This window comes from Magnolia sinica, chromosome 3 (genome assembly GCF_029962835.1).
Source record: "Magnolia sinica isolate HGM2019 chromosome 3, MsV1, whole genome shotgun sequence".
NCBI lineage: Eukaryota > Viridiplantae > Streptophyta > Magnoliopsida > Magnoliales > Magnoliaceae > Magnolia > Magnolia sinica.
The window spans coordinates 4,861,432-4,873,663 of record NC_080575.1 but is presented as its reverse complement, the minus strand read 5'-3'; the positions used below and the strand labels follow the sequence as shown (position 1 = coordinate 4,873,663).

Below are 12,232 nucleotides of genomic sequence, written 5' to 3'. Positions count from 1 at the left end.
ACCATACCATCTATCCAATCTTGATCAGACTATTGGAACAGGAACTCAATAGCCAAAATAAATTGCTGAAACAAGTCGAATAGACAAGGCGCTTGCAAAGTACACAACAGCATTGGGCAGATAAGTAAAATCTGTAAAATGGAGTTTCGGCTTCCATCTCACTTGCAAGTGATGGAGAAAATGGTAATGGCATACCCAAAAATAAAAGGTTAAAAAAAAAAAAAATAGAAGGAAAGATAATGATTCAAGTACAAACAGACAGATCCTACTCCCAATCTGTCGTTATTTCAGTTTCATTTCTAATGCCAGAACATCCTACTCTGTGTCCAACAAGTTCCGTCGAGGTTGGAAGGGTGAGATCAAAACCACCCTTCCTAAAATTCCAAAAAAAAAAAAAAGGTTGAAAAGAATACTATGTTTCAAAAAAGAATACAATACCCACTTGGCATTGAAACAAGCAGTGTCAGCAAAATACCTACTGTTTATTACCATGGTTCCGAGTCTTCTTTTTCCCCTCCACAGGTTCAACATACAATGGCCATTTGCCTGAGATCAGGCAAAGCTATTACACTTTTGCAAGTTCTTGAGCAGGTGCAGCAGCTGCCGCCGGAGCAACCCCACCCGTGGTTGGCCTGAACATCAGAACAAAAGAAATAGGATGAGCTTCAGACTTCCATTCTCTTATTTCATCTCCATTACATGATTTTCAGTCATTCTTTATATAAACATATCCCCATCACAGCATGACAATTTCCTTCTCTGCTGTACTGTGCTCAACTCCAACATGGATATCCATTGGCCAGTTCCCCATTGATCAACATGTCAGAAAGTCCATTATGCCCATGCTTGGGCCATCACCTGATTACCAAACAAGCCCACACTTCAAGACCCAAAGGGCCTAGGAGTCCAGGTCCAATCTGAGACAGTTCCATAAAAGGCCAGACCTGATGGACTGGCCAAACCCATTGCCACCCATATTCAAAATGGACGAGAAACAACATTATTGGCAGCAGTCTGCATTGAATGAGGGAAGGGACAACCACTGGAAGGATAAGATCATTCTTTGTTATCTTTTGGTTGTGGTCATTAAGGTCATTAAGTTTCAGTTTTACTCCCATAATTTTTATTTTTTTTAAGATAGTTTTACTCCCATGTTTTCTATAGGCAAATAGCAATAACTATATTATATAAGGATGTGCTTGGTTGCACCAAATTGGCCTGGCTCGTCATGAAATTTCATGATATCTTGCGCAACCAAGCACACCCTAAGATACAAACAAGGAAAAAGAATGAAAGAAATAAATTAGCTGCTTTTGTGAAGAACTTACAAGCCAACGAAAACTTTGAAGGCATCGTAGATCCCCCATTGTGCACCTGTCAGGGTTCCAATCATGACGATTCGAAGAGGAAGACCACGGGTGAAGAGACCCCACAATCCAAGTTTCTTCACAGCCTGCAAAGATGAATAAAAGCCTCATACTCAGTTGCAGAGCCGCACAAAGTAATCGGGAAAAAAAAAAAAGGAAAGAATAACCATCAGGGCATCAAAGTACAAAAGAAAAAGATGACTCACATCACCCACGCTTGCTCCCTTCGCATTGTTCAGGAAAGACACGAGATTGTCAGCAGGGTGAGAAACAACGGCACAGAAGACACCAGCAACATAGCCACCAGCAAAGCTCACACCCAGTTGAAAAGGTTTGCTGCACTGGTCCTTTGGTGTAGGGATGGCGTGCTTGTATAGCATCTCTACAATGGTTTCAAATGATGCAAACTTCATCATGGTATCTGCATTTACACATTTGGTTTTAGAACAGAACAACTAAGATAAAATTGTTGGAAAATAGAAAAATAAAGATCTTTCAGTTGTCTCACACCTATCTATATTGTTCCTCAGGTTATCAGATTTTATTCATTTAACCGGATGCAAATCATATGTTAATTTGCCATCATAAACTATATGGACAAACATGGAAGTAATTTCACGTCTTTTTAACAATGTGGTTGAAACTTATTATTTCACCAGAATGACCATGAAGCTGACCGAGACAAGTATCATGCATCACCACCAGAATGCAACTCCATTCAAAAGCAAAAGCTCGTTGATAATTACGAGGAACTTGTTTCCTAGCAAGAACAAACATCTCTTGTTTCCCATTTCCCAATGTGCATTTCACATTTCTGCTTAATACTAGAACACTCGCAATCAAATGTGACCGTTCATTAGTTCCTTCCATGCATCATTTCCTGCAATTGTTTCTCGATCTATGAAGATGCACACAATACATTGAACCATTAAAAAATCCCAAGCAGAAATAGGTGCAGGGAAAGGTGTCATGTAAGGGTATAAAATCCTTGTCTGGAAACACGGAAAAAAAAAAAAATCCACTTCGCTCGCCTGAGTCTACTCAACTAGGTTTACTCAATCCACTCGATTCAACTCAAAAGGGCCACTCAGTTGAGTCAACTCATTTTGGCTCTAAAAGGAGGGGAAAGAACATAATTAAACACACCGAGACTCTAAACATGAAACATAACCAAGTCCTGGGGTTCAGGCTCAGTAAAAACCAGTTACATAAATCAGCTCTACAGACTTTGAAGTCAAGTTCTCGAGTTTTAAAACTGCAGTATAAAATAAGGGTGATGCATTTAATCATCCAGCTAAAGACGAGCATGTGTCTTTTTTTTTCTTTACTGTTTTTTTTTTTCCTTTTGTGTGTGAGAGAGAGAGAGAGACACGAAGACAATGGGCATGTGTCAGCAGGGTGCTTTCTGAACAGATATACTTTCCTAAAAAATACAAAACAACGCATAAAGCTCATAGGAAGTCAGGATTACATGGCAAAGCTATATATGCATTCTACAAATGTAGCATGATACAGTTAGATGTCAGATGACGAACATCAAAAGGAGCTACATGCAATCACATAGAATTGGGGTCCACAAATCAGTCATTCAGAACATTGATCAGAGGAGCCCCAGAAGATGAGGGTCGATACAAAAGATGTCCAGACTATATCCCAAGCACATAGCATTGGCCATTTTCAGGACCATGCTACATCCTTCCAACCATCTTCATCAACCTTTTCTCATTCCAGCCGCTTGCAGTTTTTTCTTTTTTACCTCAATTGCCTTTATTGCCATTTTAATGACAGTGTTTGACTTGAATGAGAACTGAGAAGGGGATCTTCCAACCCAGGGGATTCTTCAGTCATGCACAATCAACCATGTCAGAGCATATCAATCACACGAATCTAATAATTTCCCAATATATAGAAGTCCGAAAGTGTCATTAGACCAAGCAAGGAGACAAGCTTGTGAGCCACGTCATTGGAGTTCAGCTCCATTCAAAAGTAAGAGGGAGAAGACTCAAGCAGAGAGGATGGTTTGCTCTATGCACACGTAAAATCTTGAAAACCATGACCAGATTCCAAGAAGAAGTAGGTGCGGAAGGAAAACAGATAATGCATGTCTAAACGGTGAGACGATGACTTATTCTAGGCATGATTGTTTCTGAGCCACATAATTAGAGTGCAGCTCCATTCAAAAGTAAAATGGAGACTACTCAAGCAGAAAGGATGGTTTGCTCTACGCACACTTAAAATCTTGAAAATCATGACCAGATTCCATGAAGAACTAGGTGTGGAAGGAAAACAGATAATGTATGTCTAAATGGTGAGATAATGGCTTATTCTATGCGTGATTGTTTGTGAACCATGTCATTGGAGTGCAGCCCCATTCAAAATTAAGGAGGAGAAGACTCAAGCAGAGAGGGTGGTGTGCTCTACGCACACTTAAAATCTTGAAAATCATGACCAGATTCCATGAAGAACTAGGTGAGGAAGGAAAACAGACAATGTATGTCTAAACGGTGAGATAATGGCTTATTCTATGCATGATTGTTTGTGAACCACATCATTGGAGTGCAGCTCCATTCAAAAATAAGAAGGAGAAACTCAAGCAGAGAGGATGGTTTGCTCTACGCACACTTAAAATCTTGAAAATCATGACCAGATTCCATGAAGAACTAGGTGCGGAAGGAAAACAGACAATGTATGTCTAAACGGTGAGATAATGGCTTATTCTATACATGATTGTTTGTGAACCACATCATTGGAGTGCTGCTCCATTCAAAAATAAGAAGGAGAAGACTCAAGCAGAGAGGATGCTTTGCTCTACGCACACTTAAAATCTTGAAAACCATGACCAGATTCCAAGAAGAACTAGGTGCGGAAGGAGAACATAGTTATTACGTCTGTTAATGCCCTACTCTAGGCATGATTGCCTTGAAAGTCAGGACAGCCTCATTATCAAATGGACCACATGAGGGAAGCATGGGACATCCACCATTAAAAATGTCTAGATTGCATTTGGGGCCCACTGTGATGGGTGGAAAACATACAATCCGTTTAGTGTGTGCATGCTTTAATGCTCTCCTAGGGCCCTAAAAAAAATCAAGTCCTTGTGTGATTTGTGGATTTTGGAAGGTTCACTGCCCAAGCTGTATGGTATGAATACCTACTTCATCCATTGTACACGCTTTAGAGGCTAGCCAAACACATAATCTGTCTTCCTGTAAACAGATTACCACTTAAAAGCCAAACAGAATAGCATGAATAGCATGTAAACCTATTACACCTGAAACTTTTTACAGGTGTAATGTGTTTACAACTAAAAAAATTACAGGCACCCAAACGACCCCTAAATTTCTCGAATATTTAAAGTGAGCAAACTTGCGTTATTGGAAGGCTAGCCTGACTATTGAAGTAACCATGCCCTGACTCAACAGTTTGATTAGAGATATATAAAGGGTAACAAGGAGAGTCAAAGAGGAAAACAGAGAATTTAGGAGTGGAAATTATGCATCAAATCTAAATGATCATTACATTCTAGTGGCAAGGAGCGTACGGCAGTGTGCCGCAGCTGCAGAGTGCTTCAAACAGGGGGTCTTAAAAAATGGGCACAATCATTAGTTACGAGTACTTGAGTTCATGCAAGTCCAAGTGCATGTGTTGGAAAAGCCAAAACCAATCAATTGTTGGCTCATGCTCAGAAGGTTTTAAAAAATAAATAAAAAATAAAAAAAGAAGACAACCACATAAGAAACATGACCACTTGCACCTTGTACATATACATATTAAAAAAGGTAAATCCAGTGATCAACAACAAAGAGCGAACAAAGATCAGTAAAGTTTTTCCATGGATATTATTCAACTCTACTTGGAGAAACAAATGATTCTACAGAATGCCATTACCCAAAACCAAAGGCGTGGAGTTTTTAAACTGAAGTTGCACCATTTTAATATTTGGAGCATCTCATTATCCCAAAACATGAAAGTAAGCCCAAATCATGAATCTTACCACCATATAATCGAAGTTCAAATGCGGATAAGCAGATCACACGTTACCCCACAACAAGAAGGGAAAACCTCTAGCAAGTGGGGAACACATTATAGTCCATACTTTATCAGAGTGATAAGGTTCACCAATAGCAAAGCTTTACAATTGGTATCCAATGAGGGTTGTTTTCCCCAGAAGTGGATAAAAAAGGCATCTTTCTCAACAGAGAGAAGAAAGGGGTTTAAGTTAAGAAACAACAATTTATCATCTAAGCCTTATCCCAACTAATTCGGCCCAGCTACACACGAATCAGGTTCTGCCATTCCACTCTATCACAGATCTTATCTTCAGTCAAACCATAGGTCCTCAAGTCTCTGTTTACTGTTTTTAGGGATAGAATAAACAGCTAGTCTAACTGTATACTTGAATGGTTAACAGGCACTTAAAGTGTGAGACATACATATGCATCATTGAGAAACAGTATCATCAAACTCAATCACAACACTGCACAACTCCTACAACAGTAGTTCAGTAAGTAACATAACATAATGGTTTATTCAACACTACACACAAATAGAATAAAAACAAAGAGAAAGCTGAACTGCGACACATGGGTAAACACCAGCAGTAAGCATGAACTAACATAAAATTTTCAAACAAAAAAAAGATATCCAAATATCTCATTTTTGTTCGAAACAAAGACCAAGAACCACACCAGTTAGGCGTGCGTTGGTACATGATGAAGGCTCTAAAAGGGCGAGGGGAAGGCCCAAAAGGACATGAATGGAGGTAGTGAGAAACGACTAGATGACCAATGGTATAACTGAAGGCCTGACCCATGATTGAGTGGAATTGCAGAACATGATTCATGTAGACGACCCCAATTAATTGGGACAAGGCTTATATTATTATGATGATGATTATGCTGACAATGAAGATGATCAAAAATGACATAACCAAATGATAAAAACTAACAAGCCAATGTGCAAAGAATGGTAAAATAAAGGCACACATGCACATGCATGCATAAAATAAGCAAGAATTAATGTTAAGGAAAACAAATGTGCTTTCAAAGAGAAATGAAGCTGTGGTAACACATGAAGAACCACGCTAGAACCATCCATACTAACCAATTGCTTTCCCAATTCATCTCTACTATGCAACATAATTCAAATTCAAAGCAATGAGAAAAGAATCTACATGATCCAGCCAAACATACTTCTATGATCCTTTTCTATCCAAAGCAGTGCTCCGGATAACTTTCTATAGGATAAGTGTGTGTTTAAGTAACTAATAAGTATAAATAAGGGAAGGCCGCAAATGTAAAACAAGCTAAGAGAACATCTCTGCTTACATGGAATTTGACGTCCCCAAAGAGGAACAATTCCCTTGTACAACCTGTGCAAGTATAGAAGCATCAGAAAACAACATTTTACAACTTCAAGGTCCCTGACTTAAAAAACAGAAGAAACAGCGATGAAAATCCATACCCAAGAACGCCTTCAGATCTAACAAACTTAGGCAACCCATCAGACAATCCTCTCGCAAATCCAGGCTGAGTTTGCACCCTGACCTTAACTGCCTCCATTGGGCAAAGGGCAACATCGGCGATCACTTCAGCAGATGCAGAACCCGCAAGATAGATCAAGGTCTTGTATTTGGCTGCATACTCTGGCCCAGCAATGTCAGAGTAGTATTTCTTAAAGAACTCATAGAAGCCGAACTTACAGGCACCCTGAGCACTGTAACCAAGCAGTGTTGGCACCCAACCCTTGAAGAAACCTCTAAGTCCCTGCTCTTTGAGCAACACGCCAAAGCCAGAGGAGATGCTCTTGTACTTTGCAGGGTCAATCTGAAGAGACAAGCAGAGGACAATATTAGTAGGAATCCATGAGAAGAAAAGCAAACAGATCAACCAAGACGAAGATCGAGAACCCAAACTAACAATCCAATGCAGAACATCTCAATATCAACCCAAACAGATTATTATTTCTGCAAACATCCCAAAGGTTAATGTCAAGGCAAAACAACCTTAATATCAATCTCATTGATGTCAACAGATAGGTTGTTTAGACGTGTGGAAAGCTCAACTTGGAACATGGATGTGAACAGAAAGACTAATGCAACCAAGTTCAACCACTAACAAGATCCAAACATAGAAGCATCAAAATGAGAATAACATCAATATAATGGAATCGAGAATAAAAACCACAGAATCCATAGAATCCTGTGGATCCTCTACTTCTGTTTTAATCCAAGCATCAAATCATCATTCATCATCATCTAATAAGCCTTATCCAACTAATTGGGGCCGGCTACACAATCCCGTTCCGCCATTCCACTCTATCAATGAAGATCTTCTCACTATCTCCACCAACATCCCTTTGGGCAGTCCCCTTGCCCTTATAGAGGCTTCAACTGTTTGGGCCTCTACTGCACATGGCCAGACCATCTAAGTATAATTTATTCATTTTATTACCCATTGGTGCTACTCCCAAGTTTCCTTGAATGAAGACTATCGTTCTAATGACGGTTTCCCTCAAGGAAAAATGCTCAATTTCCCGCAACAAGGAATTCAGAACAGATCACTGGCAAATGATACCCCTAATTCAATTGAGCTCACTGAGAATAGCAAATAACCGTCAAATCAAAACATCAAAAAGAAGCATAAACCTAAAATAAGGAAATATAAGCTCTGATCCAACATCAAACGTCCAGATTAAAGAAGGAAACAACTAAAGAGAGGCAGAAACCACAGAGATCAAGAAATTTAACAACCAATACAAGTCAAAACCCAAATCCAACTAGGATCCGGCCAAAATTCCTATAAATGAAGACGTCAAAGCAACAATCTGATCACATACGACTATCATCAAAACTGGAAAAATCAAAAGTTAAAGGAGAAACCAAAGAATCGTCAATCTAATTTACGATCCAGGATCGAAAACCAAAAATATAAAATAAGAAGGAAATCAAACCCTAATCAAGACCTAGAAATTTATAAACTAACGCTCTGATCCATCAAGTGGTAGTTGAAAACCTAGAAATGAAGAAATCAAACCCTAATCAAGACCAAATCAACAAAATAATAATAATAAACCTAGAAATTTAGAGATCGAAGGTCCGATCGAAGATCCAAACAGATCTGACCACAAATGACACAGAAACATCACATCCAAGCAAGAAACCTAAAAGAAATGGAATCGAAGCTTCTGAGCCAAAATCAAAACACTAAAGCAACGAAAGCAAACCTGCATGTTGCACTTGACGAGATCGAGAGGCGTGACGGCCGTGTGAGTAAGGCCGCAGCTTAGGATACCACCGAAGGTGCAGGCGGCGTAGAAAGCCGGTGAATACATCTCGATCTTGCCGGGCTCGCTTGGCGCTGGAACGATGAAGGCCTTAGGAACTCCATTTGAGGGAGATGGAGATGGAGACGACGTGAAGCTAGGGTTTCTCTGGAGGAATTTCTGCAGATCTAGGCCTTGGGACGAAGGAGATGAGTAGAGATAGGAAGGAAGGAGGGATTGGCGAGAGCTTTCAGAGAGAGCCATTGAGAGAGAGAGAGAGAGAGAGAGAGAGAGAGAGAGTCGGGGTTTGGCGACAGAAAATGGGAGCTGAACGCCGACCCTGTCCAACGAGATCGATCTGGCGGTATATATAAAGGGTGTGGAGACGAATATGCCCCTGTGTTTTCTATAAATTACATAGGTGAAATGCTAGGGCGATTCTCTCGGAATAAATGGAATGAAGGGGACTCGCGGCACACGCCTGCGAGATCGGGCCGCTGATCACATGCGGCCCACCAGGGGCATGTCGTATCCACGCATTGATGGACCACACGTGTACGAGAATGGGCTTATGGAGAAAGGATGGCCAGCCTGAAACCGGATTGCCTACTGAGTTACTCAGTACGATTTCATCCTACTGAGTAAACTCTGTTGGGCCCCCCTTGAATGTATGCGGCTTATCCAAGCCGTCCATCCGTTTTTCGAGCTTATTATGGGGGTTGAGCCCAGCATAAAGCTATATCCAAAGCTCAAGTGAACCACATGACTGAAAAAAGCAGGAATAATGATTTCCACCGTTAAAACCTTGCTAGGCCCGCTGCAATGTTTATTTGTTATCCAAATGTTTATAACATCATACGAACATGAGCAATGGGAAAATATAAATATCAGCTTGATCTAAGACTTTCATCACTCTTGAATATTTTTTAGTACTAGACATTTAATTCACACCATTTGCCAAGGTGTGGTCCTAAAATTATTTGGAAAAATAGATGGACAAAGTGAATGTAATTTAAAAAATCACTGTAAGCCCGGCTGAGTTTACTCAGTACACAATTCATTTGGAGCCAACCCCACAGAACTTTTAAGCTGACATGCATGTGCATTAAGACGGAATTAACGGCTTGGATCTTGCACGGGTGTACTTGGGATGTGGGCTTCTACAATTCGACCTATGATTATAAGGTGGCATTTGGGATGTGACGTAACGGATGACTAAATGTCTTAAAACATAAGGCCAATTTGGGAGCCTCAATTTTCAACTTTAATATCTTTAACCAGTGAACGAATATTATGTAACATTTAATACAATAGTTACAGTAAGCCCATAGTAAGCCCATTCTAATATATGTTTTGCCTAAAAATGAAGAAATTCCAAGTTTTGAATAGGCCAAAAGCACAAAATCACGTCCAAGTGACTAACCAACTATTTTTTATCGTTGATTTATATGAATAATGTTTGGATGGTGTTGATCATAATATTAAGGTAATTATAATGATGTAATTGATAATCTAATTATTTTGGAACATCATTAGTAGGTCGTGTGCCTAATAGAATAATAGTCCAATAACATATATATTACACGTGCAGCTCTTAAAAGGATTTTACATGTAATCTAAGCTCTAAACGTGGATTTCAAACTCTCTCTTTGAGTTCCTTGGATATGAAATCCTTAATTACTTTTTTGTGCCAAGTGATTAGGCGATTTAAAATTCCCTCAAAACCTCCCAAATCCATGGTGCCCATTTGGGGATAGTCCATATATGATGAGATTTACTAAAACAATTACATGAACAGCTTTACAACATTGCTTCCATAATTTTAAAAAGTATATCAACTGCTTATAAATTTACTTTTTTAAAAAAAAAAAAGCTCTCAGTTAAATGTGTCACAAAACATACTTATTTTAAATAATAACTTTTTAAATTTTGAAAAAGTAATTTTAATAAACAAGTTTATTTTAAATATAATCTAGACGAGAGAGCTTATTAAAGTAGCAATTGTGAGTAGAGATACAAAATGAGACCAGGGCTCATTGTTCATATCTTAATGAGTCCCACCTGGTGGACCTTGATCTAAAATTCTCCTCATTCGGATGATCCTATCGCTTCAATTGGTGCCCAGAGATGGACGGAAGGGAAAAGAAATATAGGAATGGACGGCCTTCAATGGAGAGAAAATGGCAAATCTTGTAAGGTCCAAAAGAATTTGCAAGGATCAGTGGTTTAAAATCCACAATCATGAGCTGAACCTGTACAGCTAAATATCCAAGGGGCCTATTAAATATACCACTTGAGCTATGGATCAGGGTGTTAAAAAATGAAAAAAAGATAATTATGGTTTATATGTGAATGTTTGTATAGTATTTGTACCTGGAACTTTGGATACCATATAGCATATCCATCTTAAAATATTGTTAACACATTTACTATTTGATTCTACTAGAAAAACGGTTGCTGTGTTGAATTGTTCCTAAATAAACGCTCTGTAATTGCTAAACGCAAATTCAGCCCAGTAAAACAAAAATAATTATTTTTATTTTATATTTTATTTTTCAATATTTCCAACACATTTTTCTAACCGATATCTCAAGAGTGCAATGAACGTGTGATCCGAACCATTTCATTGTCGAACGTCAAATGGATTATTAGACTCAATAGGGATGGTCCAAAATTCAACTGGCATGATCCGATTGGTCATTCGATCTTTGCAATTTTGGGTTCCACTTTATCCACCGTGACCCTCAGATCGAGCGGTCCAGAATAGCCTGCGTGTAGGATGAAAAACTTACGGCGTGTACAGTCGATAAGTTGGCTTAAATGGGAGCGTTTGGACCATCCATAGTATATGTGTGGATAGAGTCATGATGGACGCACCAAAAATCAGATCCATCCGTGACCATCCATCAACATAGATTACGTACTTTAGTTGCTTAGTACCGTTGGGCCCACCGTGAATCTTTATAGTTGATTCACGCCGTCCATCCGTTTTTCCACCTCATTTTCTAGGTTGATCCTAAAATCGAAGTATATCCAAAGGTTAAATGGACCACACCACAAGAAACTGTGAGATTAATGATTTCCATGGTCGAAACCTTCTGCGGCCCACACTAATATTTATTCGTGATATAACCTGTTCATAAGATCACGAAGACACACATATGAAGGGAAAACAAAAATATCAGCTTGATCCAAAAAACTCCGTGGCCATAAGAAATTTTCAACGGTGGATAAATGTTCAAATCATACTCTTTCATGTGGTGTGGATGCCTAAAATTATATAGTAAGATAGATGGACGGAGGGATAAAATATATAAATCACGGTAGGCCCCACGCAGTTTTAGTCAGTACGGCCAGCGTACACGCAGGTGAATGAATATGTGTATTGATGAGTAGATTTACACACGCATGCGAATAACTCGCAAAGTGACCAGCATCGGAACGCAGGTCCCAAATGCCATTTCTGTAATATTGGACAAAGACAGTGGCATTTTTCTGAAGCGGGATCCGCTAGGGTATGAAAGGAAGGCGAATGCGTATTTAACACGACGACCTTTCTCATGCTCCTCCATTTCGGCCTCTACGACCAGCTAGGAACTGCC

The 12,232-nt window shown here is 39.3% G+C and overlaps 1 protein-coding gene across 1 annotated transcript; it reads right to left on the bottom strand.

Moving 5' to 3' along the window:
• Nucleotides 1-243: 243 nt before the first annotated feature.
• Nucleotides 244-8,991, bottom strand: LOC131239353 (mitochondrial phosphate carrier protein 3, mitochondrial-like). Its single transcript, XM_058237030.1, has 6 exons — nt 8,592-8,991; nt 6,831-7,192; nt 6,695-6,738; nt 1,574-1,788; nt 1,329-1,453; nt 244-632 (listed from the first exon to the last, which is right to left on the bottom strand). The coding sequence occupies exons 1-6, from the start codon at nt 8,892-8,894 to the stop codon at nt 566-568; spliced, it is 1,116 nt and encodes a 371-aa protein (XP_058093013.1). The 5' UTR covers nt 8,895-8,991; the 3' UTR covers nt 244-565.
• Between the last annotated feature and the right edge of the window lie 3,241 nt (nt 8,992-12,232).